The 23,809-nt window shown below is 39.3% G+C and overlaps 1 protein-coding gene across 1 annotated transcript in view; it reads right to left on the bottom strand.

Moving 5' to 3' along the window:
• LOC138090498 (complement factor H-related protein 3-like) overlaps nucleotides 1-1,174 on the bottom strand; it is a 64,082-nt gene extending 62,908 nt beyond the window's left edge. The window contains exon 1 of the mRNA XM_068986122.1: nucleotides 1,055-1,174. Coding sequence (XP_068842223.1) covers nucleotides 1,055-1,112 — 58 coding nt within the window. The 5' untranslated portion in view covers nucleotides 1,113-1,174. The remainder of the gene's footprint in view (nucleotides 1-1,054) is intronic.
• Nucleotides 1,175-23,809: the final 22,635 nt, after the last annotated feature.

The following is a 23,809-nucleotide window of genomic DNA, read 5'->3' on the forward strand; positions in this document are numbered from 1 at the left end:
TGGAGCTACCTATGATACACAGTAAGTTCTCCTTAGTTATCTATTTTATCCACAACTGCCAGGACATGGAATCAACCTAAATGTCCATCAACAGAAGAACAGATGCAGAAGAAGTGGTACATATACACAATGAAATATTACTCCGCCATAAAATGCGATGAAATTGTGCAATTTGCAGAGACATGGATAGACCTAGAGACTGTCACATAGAGTGAAGCAAGTCAGAAAGAGAAAAATAAATATTGTATAATTTTGCTGATATATGGAATCTAGAAAAATGCTACAGATGAACTTATTGCAAAGCAAAACTAGAGATACAGGCATAGAGAACGGATGTATGGATACAAGAGGGCCCAAGAGTAGAGGGATGAATTGGGAGAGTGTAAAAAATAGATAACTAATGAAAACAACTTATAAGTTTAAAAATAAAAGTGACAATTTTTTTAAGGTTGTCAACATTTACATTTCTCTCTGAAAAGAATTCTAAATATATTGGCACTACACTGGAATTAAGACTGTATTTCACATTTTTTAAAAGGAAAATATATCTTGTACCTAATTGCTTTTTAAAAACTAGCAGTGATGTTAATGACCTTTAACAGATTTATTAAGCTACAATCAGAATACAGTCAAATGAACATATTTAAAATGAGATTTGAACCTGCAAAAATCACCATATGTAAAAGTATAAAAATAATCATTGTTCTCCAGAGCTTTCTCATATTACAAGTAAGACTCTCCTAAACATTCTGGAATTATAATCTATTTTTCTGTGACACATTTTCTATTCACATTTTCATGAGCATATTCACATGACGCCATAATCTACATAGAGTACCTTTTTGCACTGTAGAACTCAGATGACATAGAAAAATATTCATTTTGTTTTCCTCTTTTAGGTGAATGTCTGATCATTTTCCCATTAAGGTATTCTTATGGTTATCTCACAGTGCAGACTATTTTAACCAGTTTATTCAATCAAAAATACACACAAAGGAAAGTAGATAGTTATATTTAGGAGGAAGCCTGAGTGTTCACATCGGTTTCAACTTACCCTGTCCATAAGCAGTGTAAAACCACAAGGTGAGAAGGACATTGATTAACAACAACATGTTAGATTTTCCCAATGGTACATTCACGCAAATACTCCAGTTGCACTGTTTAGGGTTCAAAAATCTGCTTCATTTGCAGTCACCTAGTGTGACTGAATTTATGCATTACAATGAAGCTAGTTAATTAGTGCCATTTAGTAAATATCAAAGTTCAAAGTTTTGAAATGTCCCTAACTTGTTTCTGTTGGTAGTTTCACAATAAGTTATTGTATTCATCACCTGCTATCTATGTGCACAACTTTCTGTGGCTAATATGGACTACCTCCAAAGCCATATATCAGATACTAACTTTCAATAATATATTTCAAGACAGTAGGTGAAGTTTTTACCAGCCATTTGGGTCATCCATATTTTCATGGACTGGGGAAAGTGAATAAATTAAAAAAAAAATTATAGTAGAGCTTAAAAACAATCATATAAATTATAGCACAATCCCTTCATTTACATGCTATTTATGTATGGGTTTTATGATTATCAATTTCCTAATGTTGTTAACATATAATTGACATAAAGCACTGACTGCATAAGTTTCAGGTGTATGGCCTAATGATGTAATTTACATATATCCTGAAATGATTACAACAATAAGGTTTGTGAATATCCATCATCTCATACAGATATAAAAGTAAAGAAAAAAGAATTTGTGATGAGAACTCAGGACTTACCATCCTATTAACTTTCATACTTAAGATACAGCAGAATTAGTCATATTAATTATGTTGTACACTACATTCTTAGTACTAATCTATCTCACAGCAGGAGTTTGGTACCTTTTGACTGGCTTCATCCAGTTCCCCTATCTCCAGGCCTAGCCTATGGTAATCACAAATGAGATTTATTTTTCAAAGTATTTGTTTGTGCTTTTAAGTACAGTTGGCCTACAACATTATGTTACTTTCTGTTACACAGTGTAGTGATTCCATGTTTCTGTCCATTTCAAAATAATTGCCACAGTATGTCTAGTTACAATCTAGCAAGATTTTAAAAATTGCATAATTATGGACTAAATGCTCCACACTGAATATTTCATGTTTCTGACTCATCTATTTTGCACCTGGAAGTTTCTCCCCTTAACCTCTCCCTCACCAGAGGATCTGGAGTGCATCCCTTAAAAAGACACATACACAATTGTTCATTGCAGCTTTATTCATAAATGGCAAAAATGCAATTGTTCCCATGAACATTGAGAAAATGGATAAAACATTTGTAGCATTTTCATATGACTGATTAATACACACTAATTTAGAAAATGATAGACAGTGATTTGGGATAATCTCACAGCTCTTGTAAATGGAAAAAAATCAAACACACTCACTAAGTACATATCTTGTAATTTCATTGGTAGGCTTTTGAAAGGTTGAAAACCTCATCATGAAGGTGGTGCCTATGAGGTAACGTGTGGTACAGAATTGGAAGAGACACAAGGAAACCTGAGGATGTGTTGGACATTTACTCAATTTAGTCCTGGGTAGTAGTTACACAGGCATACATGTGTGTTAAAAAAATTATCAATCACGTTAAGATTAACTTTAGGTGTTTAGCTATTTCTATGTTTAACATCGCTTTAAAAATTACCATTTTCAGAATAAAATGTAAAGTTAAAAGTCAAAATCCAATCCAGAGGACACACCTTATGTCTCAAATCAAAAGGACTTGAAAGAGCCTTGAGTTTTTATCCCCAAACACAAGAATTTGGGATATTGGTCATACTAGATTCTACTGAATAATATGAAATCCTATATGAAAAATTAAACAAATTTTTGAATGGGGTGCTATTTTCACTTTCAACATTTTAATGTTTCTTTTTTTATGTATACCTTCTATAGAAATAATTGTGGACATTTCCATAAGCTAAAATTTCCATATGACTTATGTTTTCATAGAGAAAACTACAGATGGTTTAAATGTTTATCAATAAAAGAATGTTGAAAAAAAGAAAAAGAAAAAGTTACCTGTGGCAGATTCATGTTGATGTATGGCAAAATCAACACAATATTGTAAAGTAATTAACCTCCAATTAAAATAAATAAATTTATGTTTTTTAAAAAAGTTATTGTTTTTCTTCAAAAGTTCATTTCTCATTGAACACAAACCTCCACTCCAAAAAGAAATAGTGTAGTTATGGAACTTGGAGAGACTTCAAAAGGCATGAAGGAACATTTGGGATGATGAAAATATTCTACATCTTGATTATAGAGTAATTGTATAGATGTATTGGGAAGGAAACGGAAACTTCCTCCAGTATTCTTGCCTGGGAAATACCATGGACAGAGAAGCTTGGCAGGCTACCCTCCATGGGATCACAAGAGTTGGACACAGCCTGTCACGATAAAACTATATATATTTTCTGAGACTCATATTGCATATTCAGAATAGACAGGTTAAACATGTCTTCTCTGTAAGGGTAATGGGAAGTTCCGCAGAGCTCTAGGTGGGGGAAAATAGAAGGACTTTAGAATTCTCCAAAGAAACTGAAAAACCAAGGCAATAATAGAAGAGCATTTTCATAAAAGTTAAGAAAAGAAAATGAAAACCAAGAGTTTTATATCCGTACAACCAGGCAGCCAAGTATTACACTACAGAAAATATTTTTAAATGTGCACGAACTCATAGGACACTATTGATCTACAGATGCACACATTCCGTGGCTTTAGCTACATGCTTAGTCACCCAGTCGTGTCTGACTTTTGCTATCCTTTGGATTTTAGCCCGCCAGTCTCCTCTGTCTATTAGATTTTCTAGGCAAGAATAAAGGTGAGGATTTCCATTACCTCCTCCACAAAATCTTCACAAACCAGCAATCAAACCAGTATTTCCTGTGTCTCCTGCCTTGCAGGCAGATTCTTTAAATGTTGAGCCATCAAGGAGCTGCCTCCATGCATGTAAGGGGTACCTTAAATATGGAGTCTACATCATTCCACCTGAATGAAGAGTTCAAAAGAATAGACAGAAGAGATAAGAAAGCATCCTTAAGTGAACAATGCAAAGAAATAGAGGAAAGCAATAAAATGGTAAAGACTAAAGATCTTTTCAAGAAAATTAGAGATACAAAAGGAACATTTCATGCAAATATGGGCACTGAAGGATAGAAAGAGTTGGACCTAATAGAAGCAGAAGATATTAAGAAGAGGTGGCAGGAATACATAGAAAATCTGTACAAAAATACAAAAAACCTCAAAAAGCCAAAACAATCTTGAGAAAGAAGAATGGAACTGGAAGAATCAACCTGCCAGATTTCAGGCTCTACTACAAAGCCACAGTCATCAGGACAATATGGTACTGGCACAAAGACAGAAATAGAGATCAATGGAACAAAATAGAAAGCCCAGAGATAAATCCACACACCTATGGACACCTTATCTTCGACAAAGGAGACAAGAATATACAATGGAGAAAAGACAAACTCTTGAACAAGTGGTGCTGGGAAAACTGGTCAACCACTTGTAAAATAATGAAACTAGAACACTTTCTATCACCATACATAAAAATAAACTCAAATGGATTAAAGATCTAAATGTAAGACCAGAAAATATAAAACTCCTACAGGAAAACATAGGCAAAACACTCTGACATACATCACAGCAGGATCCTCTATGACCCACCTCCCAGAATTCTGGAAATAAAGGCAAAAATAAAAAAATGGGATCTAATTAAAATTAAAAGCTTCTACACAACAAACGAAACTATAAGTAAGGTGAAAAGACAGCCTTCGGAATGGGAGAAAATAATAGCAAATGAAGCAACTGACAAACAACTAATCTCAAAAATATACAAGCAACACCTGCAGCTCAATTCCAGAAAAATAAAAGACCCAATCAAAAAATGGGCCAAAGAACTAAATAGACATTTCTCCAAAGAAGTCATACAGATGGCTAACAAACACATGAAAAGATGCTCAACATCACTCATTATCAGAGAAATGCAAATCAAAACCACAATGAGGTACCACTTCACACCAGTCAGAATGGCTATGATCCAAAAGTCTACAAGCAATAAATGCTGGAGAGGGTGTGGAGAAAAGGGAACCCTCTTACACTGTTGGTGGGAATGCAAACTAGTACAGCCACTATGGAGAACAGTGTGGAGATTCCTTAAAAAACTGGAAATAGAACTGCCTTATGACCCAACAATCCCACTGCTGGGCATACACACCAAGGAAACCAGAATTGAAAGAGACACGTGCACCCCAATGTTCAACACAGCACTGTTTATAATTGTCAGAACATGGAAGCAACCTAGTTGTCCATCAGCAGATGAATGGATAAGAAAGCTGTGGTACATATACACAATGGAGTATTACTCAGCCATTAAAAAGAATACATTTGAATCCATTCTAATGAGGTGGATGAAACTGGAGTGGATTATACAGAGTGAAGTAAGCCAGAAAGAAAAACACCAATACAGTATACTAACACATATATATGGAATTTAGAATGATGGTAATGATAACCCTGTATGCAAGACAGCAAAAGAGACACAGATGTATAGAACAGTCTTTTGGACTCTATGGGAGAGGGAGAGGTGGGATGATTTGGAGAATGGCATTGAAACATGTATAATATCATATAAGAAACGAACCACAAGTCTAGGTTCAATGCGGGATACAGGATGCTTGGGGCTGGTGCACTGGAATGACCCAGAGAGATGGTATGGGGAGGGAAGTGGAAGGGGGGTTCAGGATTGGGAACACATGTACAACCCTGGCAGATTCATGTTGATGTATGGCGAAACCAATACAGTACTGTAAAATAAAATATAGTAAAAAAAAAAAAAAGTTTTAATGAACCAGATAACCATGATGGTGTGACACTCACCTAGAGCCAGAAATTCTGGAGTGTGAAGTCAAGTGGGACTTAGGAAGCATTACTACAAACAAAGCTAGTAGAGTTGATGCAGTTCCAGCTGTGCTATTTCAAATCCTAAAAGATAATGGCAATAAAGTGCTGCATTCTATATGCCAGCTAATTTGGAAAACTCAGCAGAGGCCCCAGGATTGGAAAAGGTCAGTTTCCTTTCTAATCTCAAAGAAGGACAATGCCATAGAATATTCAAACTATCATATAATTATGTTCATTTCACATATTGTCAATATAATGCTCAAAATCTTTCAAGCTAAGCTTCAACAGTATGTGAACTGAACTGAGACTTCCAGATCTATAAGCTGGATTTAGAAAAGGCAGAAGAACCAGAGATCAAATTGCCAGCATCCATTGGATCATAGATAAAGCAAGGGAATTCCGGAAAAACATATACTTCTGCTTCATTGACTACACTAAAGCCTTTGACTTTGTGGATCACAACAAACTGGAAAATTCAGGAGACAGACATTCCAGACCACCTTGGAAACCTGTACGCAGGTCAAGAAGCAATATTTAGAACAAGACATGGAACAATGAGCCAGTTCCAAACTGGGATAGGAGTACATCAAGGCTGTATATTGTCATCCTGTTATTTAACTTTATGTGGAGTACATCATACGAAATGCTGGGATGGATGACTCACAAACTGAAATCAAGATTGCCAGATAAATATTAACAACCTCAGATGTGCCGATGACACCAGCTCTTTGCAGAGAGCCAAGATGCACTGAAGAACCTCTTGATGAAGGTGAAAGAATAGAGTGAAAAGGCTGGCTTAAAGCTCAGCATGAAAAAGCTGAGATTATGGCATCCAGTCTCGTCACTTCATGAGAAATAGATGGGGAAACAATGGAAATAGAGACAGATTTCATTTTTGAGGACTCAAAAATCACTGACAAGAGTTGCTGCAGCCTCAAAATTAAAAAGGAAAAAAAAGCCTGCTCCTTGGAAGAAAAACTATGACAAATGTAGATAGAATTTTAAAACGCATCACTTTGCCAAAAAAGGCCTGTATATTCAAGCTACGGTTTTTCCAGTAATCATGTACGGATGTGAGAGGTGGATCATAAAGGAGGCTGTGCACCAAAGAATTGATGCTTTCAAACAGTGGTGTTCTCCTGAGAGTTCTTGGAGGGCGATGAAATGAAACCAGTCAATCCTAAAGGAAATCCACCCTGTATATTCATTGGAAGGACTGATGCTGAAGCTGAAGCTCCAGTACTTGGGCCACCTGATGTGAAGAGCTAACTCATTGGAAAAGACCTTGATGTTGGGAAAGATTGAGGAAAGGAGGAGAAGGGGTTGACAGAGGATGAGATGGTTGGATGGCATCATTGACCCAATGGATATGAATTTGAACAAACTCCTAGAGATAGTGAGAGACAAGAAAGCCTGGTGAGGTGCTGTCCAAGGGGTTGCAAATAGTGGGACAAAAGTGACTGAACAACAAAATGAAGCTTATTCCACCAGATAGCACTGTTCAGCCTCTAAAGAAGGTGTTTTGTTGTTGTTGTTGTTGTTTAATTATTCTGTGGGCAAGGAAGGAAGGGGCCTTGAAGATTCTGACTCTTTTTGCTTTAATATACATTTCAAAAGATGATGTGGGAAATAGGCAATGCCATGATGTTAAACATTTTGTATATTTTTTTCCAGAGCTGAGACTGAAATAAGAAATGGGGCATGGATAGACTTATATTTGTATGAATTAACTATTCTGCAAAGTAGAAAGAATGTAACCAAATCCTGGTAGAAGAAGGAAGAGGTTAGTGGAATAAAAACACTGACCACTGAGAAGTAGGTGAGTGTTCAAACATTCCACTTACAACTGGTAGTAAGATGTCAAAAGGTGGAGTATAATGAAAACAGGAATGGTGTTCTATGAAATGTACTATACAGGTTTAGACATATAGAAAAGCACAAAACTTTTGCAGATAACAAAGTAAATGTAAAAGCACAAAAGGAAAGAGGAGTGTATATATTTCAACATAAGATGCTATAGCAGTTTCCACCAAACATGAGTCATATTTATAAGCATGTACAGTATGAAATTGTCTATTAAAGAAAGGGTCCTTCAACTGACTTAACTTTATTCTGTCCTTATACAAGGAGCACACCTAATCAGAGTGACCTTGGAAACTAAACCTGATTTATGCACTGCAATTGGCCAGGCTTGGAGGAGACAGAGACAGGGAGAGACGTGGGGAGCGAGACTGAGTATTATGAGGTAAGTTAGAATTTAGGTTTAACAAGAAATTTTTGGGCTTCAAATTCACTGCAGATGGTGACTGCAGCCATGAAATTAAAAGACACTTACTTCTTGGAAGGAAATTTATGACCAACCTAGATAGCCTATTGAAGAGCAGACACATTACTTTGCGAACAAAGGTCCGTCTAGTCCGGGCTATGGTTTTTCCAGTGGTCATGTATGGATGTGAGAGTTGGACTGTGAAGAAAGCTGAGCGGTGAAAAATTGATGCTTTTGAACTGTGGTGTTGGAGAAGACTCCTGAGAGTACCTTGGACTGCAAGGAGGTCCAACCAGTCCATTCTAAAGGAGATCAGTCCTGGGTGTTCATTGGAAGGACTGATGCTGAAGCTGAAACTCCAGTACTTTAGCCACCTCATGCAAATTGTTGACTCACTGGGAAAGACCCTGATGCTGGGAGGGATTGGGGGAAGGAAGAGAAGGGACAACAGAGGATGAGATGGCTGGATGGCATCACTGAATCAATGGACGTGATTTTGAGTGAACTCCAGGAGTTGGTGATGGACAGGGAAGCCTGGCGTGCTTTGATGCATGGGGTCACAAACAGTCGGACACGAATGAGTGGCTGAACTGAACTGAATGGAACAAATGGCTCAGCAGGTGAAGAATCCACCTGAAATGCAGGAGACACAGGAGATGCAGGTTGGATCCCTGGCTCGGGAAGATCCCCTGGAGGAGGGCATGCCAATCCACTGCAGTACTCTTGCCTGAAGAATTCCATGGACAGAGGAGCCTGGTAGGCTACTGTCCATGAGGTTGCAAGGAGTCTGAGAGAACTGAGAGAATAAGCTCATGACCAAGCACACAGAGAAACAAAGGATACTGCACAATGAAAAAGTCCAAATCATAATAAAAACTTACCAGGTTTGGAAACTTGTGCTAGATCCAGAAACACGAGATTCTACTGCTCCTGGATGTACCTTCAGCTTCCAACCACCCCTCTGTTGTTGGAGATACGGTTTTGCAGTTAGTTCTGGGTCTAGGAAATGGCAATCCACTCCAGTACTATTGCCTGGAAAATCCCATGGACAGAAGAGCCTGGTAGGCTACAGTCCATGGGGTGGCAAAGAGTTGGACACGACTGAGTGACTTCACTCACTTTCACTTTCTGGGTCTAGAGAAGAAGAGGAACAGGCAAGCAGGGATCTAACAGGATTTTCCCTCTGGATCACCACATCTCCACGTGGAGATCTCTCACCAGATTTCTGTCTCTAACTACTGTGGGCATCTGCCTCACTGGTAGAGCTGGAGAAGTCTTCTTGTTTCTGATTTCCCAATCCAATCTATGGGCAAAACTCAGGGAAAACCTGAAAACCAAAAGAATCTGAAACAGTTTATAAGCACTAACCTCTACGAGGGCATAGCAGTGTGTAGAAGGTGGATGTGGTGCTTGGCAACACCAGTGAATAATCAGTGTAGTTCACCATTGTCCACCACAATAACAACAATGATGCTTCTACATAACAATATTAAATCTGTCTCCTAAAATGAAGATTCCTTTGTTCTCTTTCTATAGACTGAAGTTAAAACTTCCAAGAGTCACCTTATTTATATTTGGTGACACTATTACCTTTTCAATTTAGTCACAACTCCACACAGGTGTCTTGTATTTTGAAAAGGGGAATGATTTTTCTTTAAAACCACAAAGTCAAAGAGGAAAATGTGGTTAAAAATTTACAAGTATGTTTATAAGAGTCAAACTAGAAAGCACAATGAAACAATCCTCAAAGCAGACACAAAAGTAGACTCTGTTGAAATTATAAATTCGTTTTTATACACCTGATAATATATCTGCCTTGTCTTCAGCTGGCAATGAAAAAGTCCATGTCCCTTACCTTGTGGGGTTAATGTAAACTTCATTTCCAAGTGGTCAGAATCTAGAGGGATCTCACACTTAATCGGTTCCTGCTGTCTTCTATTAACCTTAATATGAACATTAAAAGTGTGCAAGGGAGAAGCCTCAGAGAATATCCTTATCCAAATATAGTTTCCTGTCCACATCATGTAGCAATAGACAATGGCCGTTTGGTGGCTGAGTTCAGTGTCCCCGGCCTGTGTTCATATTGATTTCTGTGCCTGACAGTTCAATGACATAAAAGGCTTAAGACAACAGATAGTTACTTTCCACTTCCAGGAAAGGGAAATATCCATTTTTCTGGTGAAAAGATCTTATACTATGACCTAAACCTTGCACTTTGGCAGAATAAGAATTTGTAAGCCTGGAAAAAGAATGTTACTAGAGATTGTACATCTTAACAAATGCAGACAACCTAACACTAATACTAATACTAACACAAACACTAATACTTGGTAAAAAAGAAATACAAGAAATCAAGTTATTGCAAAGACAAATAGAAATTTTCTTTGTTCAATATACAGCCATTGATATGATACAGTGCCAATATGTACCATCCTAACAAATTTGCAGCAATGTTAGGGTTTGTGATGTTGTGATTTTCAATAAAAAAAGATATAGTTGGTCTTTATCCCCATTTTGGGCACAGAACTCCAGAAACTCTTGGAATTTCCTATATGTCTTTTGTTATGTTAATATGTTAATATGTTAACACTTATGTTAATACAGTGACTTTTAGAAATCTTCTAATGATGGAGGCTAGTTGCCAGGGGAACCAACCATATGACTAGATGGTTAAAACCAGGATCCTACCCTCCTGATGTCTAGCGAAAGGCAAGGGACTGGAGGTTTCGTCAGTTAGCAATGGTGAATAAATAATTAATTTATGCCCATGTAGTGATGCGCTGGTTTGAGAACCTCCAGGACTCATAGCTTAGAGGAACTGGGAGTGTGGAGCCCTGGAAGAGCATGGAAGCTCTGCACTTAGTAGCTTCCTGCTGTCTTCTATTAACTTCTATCACACCTTGCCCTGGGCCTCCCTTCCATCTGGCTGGTCATGAGTTAATCCAGTGAGTTTCTTTTGAGTTCCAGGGGCCACACTAGCAAAGCAACTGAACCTGAAGACGAAGTTGTAGCTACATCCAATCTTAATGATTAGACCAGAAGTGCAGGGTCTCATGGATTTGTCATCAGCTTCTGAAGTGGGAAGGATGGCATGTTTGTGGGACTGAGCCCTTAACCTCTGGGATCTGAAGCTGTTTCAGGTAGATGATAATAGTATGTACTAAATTGTAGGATACTCAGCTTGTGTTGGAGAATTGCTTGGATGTATGGAAAACATACACATACACATCATGATAGAAAAGATCATCAAACTACTTGAATAGCGTATTTCAGTTGGGATAACAAATAGACTTGTCCTCAGTGGGAATAAACTTACAGCTAAGTGTGGTAACTGAAAATGTTCAGTTTCACAAACTGAACTTTGCACAGTTTCAATTATGCTTCTTGTCTTCCCTGCACTGTCTTCTTCATATGTGGTGGTTGTTGTTGTTGTGGGTCAGTCACTCAGTCGTGTCTGACTCTTTGCAACCCCATGGACTGCAGCATACCAGGCTTCCCGGTCCTTCCTAAGTACCATTTACTAATTTGACACCTGTCTAGGTTTGTTGTAACCCTCTTTAAAGGAGCAAGCATGTTTTAATTTCATGGCTGCAGTCATCGAGACAGTGTACTGAAACAGAGACATCAGATTCCAGACAAAGCCCATTCAGTCAAAGCTATGGTTTTTCCAGTAGTCATGGATGGATCTGAGAGTTGCACCATAAAGAAAGTTGAGCACTGAGGAGATGATGCTTTTGAATTGCAGTGCTGGAGAAGACTCTTAAGCGTCTTTGAAGTGTAAGATCAAACCAGTCAATTGTAAAGGAAATCAATCCTGAATATTCATTGGAAGGAGTGATGCTGAAGCTGAAGCTCCAATACTCTGACCACCTAATGCAAAGAGCTGACTCATTGGAAAAAACCCTGATGCTGAGAAACATTGAAGACAAAAGAAGGGGGCAGCAGAGGATGAGATGGGTTAGATAGCATCATAGACTGAATGGACATGAAAGACTTCAGGCGACAGCAGAGGACAGAGGAGCCTGGCTTGCTACAGTCCATGGGGTCACAGAGTCAGACACTGGTTAGTGATTGATCAACAGCAAACCTGACAGCTGACCTTGTATGAGTAACTGAACTGTGCCACTTCTTAAAGTTTTAGGTGAGAACATCCTGCTTATTTTCTTTTTAAAAAATATTTATTTGTTTTAAGTGATTGATGATTGCATTACAATATTGGCTTGAATCTGTCATACATCAACATGAAGTAACCATGCTAAGTCACGTCAGTCGTGTCCAACTCTGTGCGACCCCATAGATGGCAGCCCACCAGGCTCCCCCGTCCCTGGGATTCTTCAGGCAAGAACACTGGAATGGGTTGCCATTTCCTTCTCCAATGCATGAAAGTGGAAAGTGAAAAGTGAAAGTGAATTTGCTCAGTCGTGTCCAACTCTTAGTGACCCCATGGACTGCAGCCCACCAGGCTCCTCCGTCCATGAGATTTTCCAGGCAAGAGTACCGGAGTGGGGTGCCATTGCCTTCTCCATATGAAGTAACCATAGTTGTACATATATCCCCTCCCTCATGAATCTCCCTCCCACCTCTCACCCATTCCCACCACATCTAGGTTATCACAGAGCCCTGGTTTTGTGTTCCCTGAGTCATACAGCAAATTCCTGTTGGTATCTATTTACATTTGTTAGTGTATATGCATCCATGCTAATCTCTGCATTCATCTCACCCTCTCCCTCTTCTCCCCCACCTTTGTCCATAAGCCTGTTCTCTATGTCTGTATCTCCATTGCTGCTCTGAGAACAGGTTCATCAGTACCACGCTTATAAGTACATTAATATACAATATAGGTTTTTCTGTTTGTGACTTACTTTGCTCTGGATAATAGACTCTAGGTTTTTCCACCTCATCAGAACTGACTCAAATGCACTCCTTTTTATGCCTGAGTAGTATTCCATTGTATATAGGTACCATCGTTTCTTTGTCTATTAAACCGTCAATGGATATCTAGGTTGTTTGTATGCATTGTCTATCGTATATAGTGCTACAATGAACACTGGGGTACAGGTGTCTTTTGTAGTTTTGATTTCTTCAGGGTATATGCCTAGTAGTGGTATTGCTAGGTCATAGGGTGGTTTTATTCCTAGAGTTATTTTAAGGAATGTCCATACTATCTTCTATAGTGGCTGTGTCAATTTACATTCCCACCAGAAGTGCAGAAAGGTTCCCTTTCTCCAGACCCTCTTCAACACTTCTTTATGAATTTTTTGATTATGGCCATTTGGTCTGGTGTGAGGTGATATCTCATAGTAGCTTTGATTAGCATGTCTCTAATAATGAGTGATGTTCATGGGTTTATTGATGCTTTGGAACTGTGGTGTTGGAGAAGACTCTTGAGAGTCCCATGGACTACAAGGAGATCCAACCAGTCCATTCTAAAGGAGATCAGTCCTGGGTGTTCTTTGGAAAGAGTGATGCTAAAGCTGAAACTCCAGTACTTTGGCCACCTCATGCGAAGAGTTGACTCATTGGAAAAGACTCTGATGCTGGGAGGGATTGGGTGCAGGAGAAGGGGACGACTGAGGATGAGATGGCTGGATGGCATCACCAACTCGATGGACATGAGTTTGAGTGAACTCCGGGAGACAGTGATGAACAGGGAGGCCTGGCGTGCTGCAATTCATGGGGTTGCAAAGAGTCGGACACGACTGAGCGACTGAACTAAACTGAACTGATCCCTAGTAATACCTGCACTAAGCACAGGCGGCGGTGGCAGCAGCCAGTGCACAAGCAAGGCTGACAGCTACCCCTTGTCCCAGGTCAGGGGCGACAGCTGGGAGGAGATCCTGCACGTCCAAGGCCGGGGATGATGGTCGGGAGGAGTCACCCTGAGTCCCAGGCCAGGGGCAGCATCCGAGGCCAGGGGCGGCGGCAGGAAGGAGCAACCCCATGCAGGAGGCCAGGGCAGCGACCAGGAGGAGCAACCCCACGCCCAAGGAGTGGTGGCTGTGTGGACACAGGAGGACCTAGAGGAGCCATCCCACATTGAAGGTCAGGAAGGGTGGCGGGAAGAGATACCCTCATCCAACATAAGGAGCAGTTGCTGTGCTTTGGTGGAGCAGCCGTGAAGAGATACCCCACAACCAAGGTAAGAGAAACCCAAGTAAGATGGTAGGTGTTGCAAGAGGGCATCAGGGGGCAGACACACTGAAACCACACTCACAGAAATATAGTCAATCTAATCACACTAGGACCACAGCCTTGTCTAACTCAATGAAACTAAGCCATGCCCACCCAGCAACCCAGGACAGGTGGGTCATGGTGGAGAGGTCTGACAGAATGTGGCCCACTGGAGAAGGGAATGGCAAACCACTTCAGTATTCTTGCCTTGAGAACCCATGAAAGTATGAAAAGGCAAAATGATAGGATACTGAAAGAGGTACTCCCCAGGTCATTAGGTGCCCAATATGCTACTGGAGGTCAGTGGAGAAATAACTCCAGAAAGAATGAAGGGATGGAACCAAAGCAAAACAATACTCAGCTGTGGATGTGACTGGTGATAGAAGCAAGGTCCGATGCTGTAGAGAGCAATATTGCATAGGAACCTGGAATGTCAGGTCCATGAATCAAGGCAAATTGGAAGTGGTCAAACAGGAGATAGCAAGAATGAACATCGACATTCTAGGAATCAGTGAACTAAACTGGACTGGAATGGGCGAATTTAACTCAGATGACCATTATATCTACTACTGCAGGCAAGAATCCCTCAGAAGAAATGGAGTAGCCATCATGGTCAACAGAAGAGTCTGAAATGCAGTACTTGGATGCAATCTCAAAAACGACAGAATGATCTCTGTTCACTTCCAAGGCAAACCATTCAATATCACAGTTATCCAAGTCTATGCCCCCAACCAGTAACACTGAAGAAGCTGAAGTTGAACGGTTCTATGAAGACCTACAAGAACTTTGAGAACTAACACCCACAAAAGATGTCCTTTTCATTGTAGGGGACTGGAATGCAAAAGTAGGAAGTCAAGGAACACCTGGAGTAACAGGAAAATTTGGCCTTGGAATGCGAAATGAAGTAGGGCAAGACTAATAGAGTTTTGCCAAGGAAATGCACTGGCCATAGCAAACACCCTCTTCCAACAACACAAGAGAAGACTCTACACATGGAATCACCAGATGATCAACACCGAAATCAGATTGATTATGTTCTTTGCAGCCAAAGATGGAGAAGCACTATACAGTCAATAAAAACAAGACAAGGAGCTGACTGTGGCTCAGGTCGTGAACTCCTTATTACCAAATTCAGACTTAAATTGAAGAAAGTAGGGAAAACCACTAGACCATTCAGGTATGACCTAAATCAAATCCCTTATGATTATACAGTGGAAGTGAGAAATAGATTTAAGGGCCTAGATCTGATAGATAAAGTGCCTGATGAACTATGAAATGAGGTTTATGACATTGTACAGGAGACAGGGATCAAGACCATCCCCATGAAAAGAAATGCAAAAAAGCAAAATGGCTGTCTGTGAAAAGAAGAGATGCGAAAAGCCAAGGAGAAAAGGAAAGATATAAGCATCTGAGTTGAATGCAGGGTTCCAAAGAATAGCAAGAAGAGATAAGAAAGCCTTCTTCAGTGATCAATGCAAAGAAATAGAGGAAAAGAACAGAATGGGAAAGACTAGAGATCTCTTCAAGAAAATTAGAGAAATAGCAATAAACTCAGATATGCAGATGACACCACTCTTATGGCAACAAGTGAAGAGGAACTCAAAAGCCTCTTGATGAAACTGAAAGGAGAGTGAAAAAGTTGGCTTAAAGCTCAACATTCAGAAAATGAAGATCATGGCATCTGGTCCCATCACTCCATGGGAAATAGATGGAGAAATAGTGAAAACTGTTTCAGACTTTATTTTTTGGGGATCCAAAATCACTGCAGATGGTGACTGCAGCCATGAAATTAAAAGACACTTACTCCTTGGAAGAAAAGGTATGACCAACCTAGATAGCATATTCAAAAGCAGAGACACTACATTGCCGACTAAGGTCCGTCTAGTCAAAGCAATGGTTTTTCCAGTAGTCATGTATGGATGTGAGAGTTGGACTGTGAAGAAGCCTGAGTGCTACAGAATTGATGCTTTTGAACTGTGGTGTTGGCGAAGACTCTTGAGAGTGTCTTGGACTGCAAGGAGATCCAACCAGTCCATTCTGAAGGAGATCAGCCCTGGGATTTCTTTGGAAGGAATGATGTTAAAGCTGAAACTCCAGTACTTTGGCCACCTCATACGAAGAGTTGACTCATTGGAAAAGACTTTGATGTTGGGAGGAATTGGGGGCAGGAAGAGAAGGGAACGACCGAGAATGAGATGGCTGGATGGCATCACTGACTCAATGGATGCAAGTCTGAGTGAACTCCGGGAGTTGGTGATGGACAGGAGGCCTTGCATGCTGCAATTCATAGGGTCACAGAGAGTTGGACACGACTGAGAGACTGAACTGAACTGAACTGAATACCCAGTAATAAGGCCCTTTGTGAAGATCACACATATTAATTATACAATATCTTGAAATGTGGTATAGATAAGTATTCAGTTGTTAATAAATCTTAGTTTTTCTTAATTTGATATCTTCTTAGGCAATCATCTTACCACTAAACATTCCTGGAGATACAAACTTCAAGGGGAGATAGAAACGTAATTCTCACTAGCAAGTCATATCTCCAGATACAAATTGATATTTCCTAACACTAAAATAAAGAATAATATAGTGGAGAATGGATTAGGATATTACACACATAATTCTACAGATTACTTCATTAGAAAAATATTTCTGTGTTTTAAAGCAGGTTTGGGTTCATAGCAAATGTGAGCAGAAAATACAAAGTTCCCAAACTCCCCACCAGACACACACACACACACCAGACTGAGATTTGTTTTAGGGATCTGGCTCATGTGATTGTGAAGACTGGTAGGTCTGAAACCTGCAGGGCAGATGGCAGCCTGGATAATTCAGGACGGGTGAGTGTTGCAGTTTTTACTTTGGAAGCCTTCAGAGGCACAATTCCTTTTTCCTGGAAGGAGCTCAGTGTTTTCTCTTAAAACTTTCAACAGAATGGATGAAGTATACCCATGTTATAAAAGGTAATTTACTTTATTCAAAGTCTGTGATTAAATGTTAATCATATCTTTAGGATGCCTTCAGAGAAATAGCCAAAGTGGTTGACCAATCTATTGAGTATTATAACTCGGCCAAGCTGATATAAAATTAACCACTATACAAAATATCCAAGGTGAACTTGGATATTTAGTTCAGGAGACTGCCAACCCAATAAAGGAAGATTCATCTAATTTCTTCTCACTGCTTGCAAAAGTACATGAGATGAGTTGTAAATGGAAGAATGAATCATCAGTCATTAAGATTTGAAATTTCTCAGTGAAGCTAGTGGTAAAGAACCTGCATGACAATGCAGGAGACTTAAAAGATGGGCATTTGATTCCTGGGTTGAGAAAATCCCCTGGGGAAGGAAATCACAACCCACTCTAGAATTGTTGCTTAGAGCATCCCATGGACAGAGGACCTGGTCAGGCTACAGTCCCTGGGGTCGCAGAGAGCCAGACACAACTGAAGCGACTTAGCATGGCACAGCACAAGACAGAAATAGAGATGCTGTTATCCAGGGATGATCTGTGTTTTATCCACATGGCTGAGAACTTATACGTATTAAAGCACAAGAGACTGACAAGGTTTTTGAGAACTTTATACTAGCAGAAATGCATTCAGCATGGACTGAAAGGGACAGGCATCATACACATAAAGGAGGAATGCCTCCAAAGATAGAGCTCTGATAACAGGGCTTCTTTCAGCTGAGAAAGTAGGCTCACTTCCATGGTGGGTTGAAAAACTAACACAATATTGTAAAGTAGTTAACCTCAAAATAAATAATAAATAAGTTTATATTTTAAAAAATAAATTAAAATAAATTAAATTAAAAAAGAAAAAGAAAATTTGTGACTGTCCCCCATGGGCTTTTTCTTTTTTTTCATAGAAATGTGTTCTCCCAATTGGAATCTAATGAGATTTCTCCTCATGGGTTTTGAGTTTAAGACTTGAGACTCATTTTTCTTTCTTTCTCCATTTTAGAATGGTAATGTCTATTCTATGTATGTATTAACATTGTACTTTGGCAGCACACTTCTTGTTTTCTGGTTCATAGGGTCACACATGAATAAGAATTTTGCTCAAGGATGGACAAGAAACTGCGTCTCACCCATAACTTATTTGGAAGACATTTAATAATATTTGGGCCTTAGAGTTGATGCTGAAAAGGGTGAAAACTTTGGGAGATGTTGGGATTGGGTGAATATATTTGACACTTGGGAAAGACAGGAAGCTGAGAGGCTGCAATGTGCACTGTTATGTGTCAAACAGTGTCCTCCAAAGAGTTTTTTAGAATCCTTACAGCCAAGACCTAAAAGTCTTACTTTATTTGGAATTAGGTGTCTAACAGATGTAATCAAGTTAAGATGAGATCGTTTTGGTGGGCTTCAATGAAATATGACTGATGTCTTTTAAGAAGAAGAAAATACAATTAAAGACAAAGACAGAGAAAATATTCTGACCAGAGAGGCAGCAGTTAGACTAATGCAGCTGCAAGCCAAAAACCAGTGAGGACTGATGGCCACTCCCAGAAGCTACAAAGAAGCAAAGAATAATCTACTCATTCTCAGAGAGAGCATGGAATATAGAAGAACAAATTGAAAAAAAAAGGAAGCAAATGCTATTGTTAGTGTTCCAGGGGCCCCAATCCATGTATAAGGGCTCCACCCCAAAGACCTCCTCTAATCCTAATCACCATCCAAAGGTTCTACCTCAATTCTATCACTTTAGAAAGTTTGATTTCAAAATGCAGATTCTGGAGGACTCACTCCATCATTTTTCCAAAGTCAATAACTCTTCAAAAAAGAGTTAACTGCAATTCTCTTTATGTGTATTGGTATATTTACTATGCTGTCGTGTATTACCTGAATTCAGGTCATGAATCGGTTAGATTTGTACTTAATGAATATTTCAAATATATATTTGAAGATTATACATTTGGAGATTTCAAATGATGATATACTAATATTGGAAACTGAAGAATAATTCTCAATAATTTTACTTCTAGTAGTGAAACATATGACTAACAGAGTTAGCTTATAAGAACAAAGATCTATCCATCTACCAGTTGAGTGACACTTAGATTATTCCCAGGTTGTGGCTGTTCTTTTCAGAAAAGGCAGAACTACAGTCACAGAAGCCAAATTAATGGTTCTCAGAGGTGAGGGTTTGATGAAGAGGATTGCCTGCAGAAGATTCTTCTGGAGTTATTGAACAGATGGTGCTAGTGGTAAAGAATCTGCCGGCCAATGCAGGAGATGTAAGAGCGTAGGTTTGATCTCTGAGTGGGGAAGATCACCCGGAGGATGAAGTGGCAACCAACTGCAGTATTCTTGCCTGGAGAGTCCCATCGATCCAGGAGCCTGGCAGCCTACAGTCCGTAGGGTCGCACAGTCAGACATGGCTGAATGCACAACAGCCTGTATTTTGACTAGATGACTCTTATGCAACTGTATATATTGGTCAAAATTTCTTCAACTCTGTGCTTAAAGTGTGTAAGCTTATTGTATGCAAAGTACCTGAGTAAAATCACATTTTATTTTTCAGATGTAAAAAATACACTTCTTTGTTTTATTACTCCCATTTAACTTAAAAATTAGGTAACTCTAAAAAGAATCTATTTTTAATAGAATAACTGCAAATACCAAATATCAAAATTTTTAAATGATCAAGGCATTTGATCATGTGGTCAACTTGTGTACTTCATTTTTTATACAAATTTGATATCAACCCCTTGGACATTGTATTTTGAGCTTTGTTTTTTAATTTTGTGTTTGTGAATTCCTCCATTAAAAATAACTACTTTTAAGAGTGATTTTGAAAACATTTTATTTTATTCAATATATTTTCATAATTAATAAAAGATCTTAGACTTAATTATCCTTGCTGGATTTAAAAGATTGATTTCTCCTAAGGCATTAGTGTAAACCTAAATTTCTTTCTTGAGACTAGACTTGGGTTGTATAATTTATCATTTGCATCTTAGTATTTGGATACGGCTACTTCTCCCAAAGAGAATTGACTGTGTGTAGGATCTGTTCATAATTCTTTAATTAAAAAAAAAGAAGTTTGACATATACAGACTACTGTATATAAACTAGATGACTAATAAGGACCTACCATGGAAGACAGGGAACTCTACTCCATACTCTGTTACAGCCTATATGGGAAAAGAATATTAAAAAAAAAAAAGTGTATATCTTTAACTGAGTCACTTTGCAATGCATCTGATACTACACATTATAAATCAACTATGCTCCAAAAAATTTTGTTTTTAAAATTAAAATAAAGTCTGAGATTTGTTCATATTCTCATATTTGCATGTAATGATCCATGCATAGTACATACTCATCTCATGTTTAGCTTAGAAAATCATAACCTTTCACTGAAACTGAAAAAACAATTTGTGTTCTTACTGTCCAGGTTACTTCCTTAGACTCACTCTTCATTATTTTTTCCAGACTTGCATCTTGTATGTAATCCTTTTTCCCCTGGTGTTTCACATTGCAGACTTACAAAATATGTCTAGATTCTCCTCTCTAGTACTTATTTAAGGTGCCAGATCATAGTCTATTCTCTCAAGTACCTCAAGTGATGATGCTTTCATTTAACTTCCTCTCCTAGAGGTATATATATATTTGCTCTGTGTTTTCCAAAAATATTAGATATCTTAGTACAATTAAAGAAAGACTAAAAAGAAAATTATAACAAATTTTATTTATAAGTGGCCTTCTGAAATACTGGGACAATTGTAAAACAATTCCACTGTTTTACCTCCCACACCTGCACACCAGATGCATGCAAAATAAGTTAGACTTCACAGCTTTTTTTTGACTTCTTTAAAAACAAAACCTTCAAATATGCTTAGTCAAAAGCCGTTGCAGCTTGGAAATTAATACTTCTTACTCAGTGTAAGCATATAAATTTGGTTGACTATGAGTCAAATTTAAATTTCCTATTCCCTAGCTTACCTTCAATAACAAGGACTACACTGATAAAAGATATGACGGTTTTCTCATCTTTATAGTAGATTTAACCAAAACCACTAATTATGTATATATACATACACACACACATATATGTATGTATATGTATATATACATACATACATATATATATGTATGTATTTATACAAGGGGCTAAGCAACTATAAAAAAGAATGAATTTTTGCCATTTTATACAACATGATTGGACTTGGAAGGTATTTTTCTTTGTGAAATTTCTCATACAGAGAAATACAAGTACCATATGATATCACTTATATGTGAAATGAAAAAAAAAATTGAAAGAGACACGTGTACCCCAATGTTCATCACAGCACTGTTTATAATAGCCAGGACATGGAAGCAACCTAGATGCCCATCAGCAGATGAATGGATAAGAAATCTGTGGTACATATACACAATGGAGTATTACTCAGATATTAAAAAGAATACATTTGAATCAGTACTAATGTGGTGGATGAAACGGGAGCCTATTATACAAAGTGAAGTAAGCCAGAAAGAAAAACACAAATACAGTATACTAACACATATATATGGAATTTAGAAAGATTGTAATGATAACCCTGTATGTGAGACAGCAAACGAGACACAGATGTATAGAACAGTCTTTTGGACTCTGTGGGAGAGGGCTGGGTGGGATGATTTGGGAGAATGGCACTGAAACATGTATAATATCATGTATGAAACAAATCACCAGTCCAGGTTCAGTGCAGGATACAGGATGCTTGGGGCTGGTGCACTGGAATGATCCACAGGGATGGTACGGGTAGGGAGGTGGGAAGGGGGTTCAGGATGAGGGACACGTGTACAACAGTGACAGATTCATGTTCAGTTCAATTCAGTTCAGTCGCTCAGTCGTGTCCAACTCTCTGTGACCCCATGAATCGCACCTCGCCAGGCCTCCCTGTCCATCACCGACTCCTGGAGTTCACTGAGACTCACGCCCATCGAGTCAGTGATGCCATCCAGCCATCTCATCCCCTGTCATCCCCTTCTCCTCCTGCCCCTAATCCCTCCCAACATCAAAGTCTTTTCCAATGAGTCAACTCTTCGCATGAGGTGGCCTAAGTACTGGAGTTTCAGCTTCAGCATCATTCCTTCCAAAGAAATCCCAGGGTTGATCTTCAGAATGGACTGGTTGGATCTCCTTGCCGTCCAAGGGACTCTCAAGAGTCTTCCCCAACACCACAGTTCAAAAGCATCAATTCTTCGGCACTCAGCCTTCTTCACAGTCCAACTCTCACATCCATACATGACTACTGGAAAAACCATAGCCTTGACTAGACGGACCTTAGTCAGCAAAGAAATGTCTGTTTTTGAATATGCTGTCTAGGTGGCTCATAAGTTTTCTTCCAAGGAGTAAGCATCTTTTAATTTCATGTATAATATCATATAGGAAACAAATCACCAGTCCAGGTTCGATGCATGATACTGGATGCTTGGGGCTCAGGCACTGGGATGACCCAGAGGGGTGGTAAGGGGAGGGAGGAGGGAGGAGGATTCAGGATGTGAAACATGTGTATACCTGTGGGAGATTCATGTTGATGTACGGCAAAACCAATACAATATTGTAAAGTAATTAACCTCCAATTAAATTAATTTATATTTAAAAAATTTAAAAAATGAAAATAGTAAACATATATCTAGGAATTTCTCTGGAGTTGTTCTGGACAATGTGGGGTCAATTCATTTTCAGATAGTTCCTTGATCTGGCTTATACTTCTTCTCAAGATTTATAGGCCCCTTCCTATGTAGTCAGTGCTAACTACAGGGTTTTAATGTGTTGCACCTGTCACTTCTAAAGCGGTTTCCTCTGTTTATTTTAGCTTCTTCTGTTTACTGGTCTCTTCAGCATCTAATTTCTGCCCTGACACAAGGGGGTGACGGTGGTCACTTTTTCAGGCTCACTTGTTCAGTCGTGCTGTCAGGAGGGAGCAACACTGCAAACAAATACCACTGGCGTGTATGGGAAGTGCTCAGTGTTTCAGCCTCCCTGGGTTTGCCCCCGCTCGCTGCGTGTGTACTTTCATTCTGCACTTATCAGGCTCTATGCTGCTCTGCCGGGAACTATCAGAGGTGGGCCCTGGATTGCATTTACTTCCCAGGTCTAAGTTGCTCAGGTTCAGGTTCTCGGGTACTCCAGAAAGGTGCAGACTTGGTTGGGCCTGCGTTTGGTGCCCTTCCCAGGTCCGAGCAGCTCAGGTGACCAGGTCCTTGGTGAGCGCAGTCACCCCCAGGTAGGGGGTGCATCTTATTGCCTCCCCAGTCCCAGCTGCTCGGTTTTCTGAGTGTACAATGGACGCGCCTTCTCAGGTGTGCTGGGTGTCTCTTCTGGGGAGCTGATCTCTGGCTTCGACCCTCCCGGCAGTTGTTGACCATCCAGAATCCCAAGTAGTCTTGGTTAGCAACAAAGCCTGCTTGCAGTTTGGTAGA

This window comes from Capricornis sumatraensis, chromosome 14, assembly GCF_032405125.1.
Source record: "Capricornis sumatraensis isolate serow.1 chromosome 14, serow.2, whole genome shotgun sequence".
Classification (NCBI taxonomy): domain Eukaryota; kingdom Metazoa; phylum Chordata; class Mammalia; order Artiodactyla; family Bovidae; genus Capricornis; species Capricornis sumatraensis.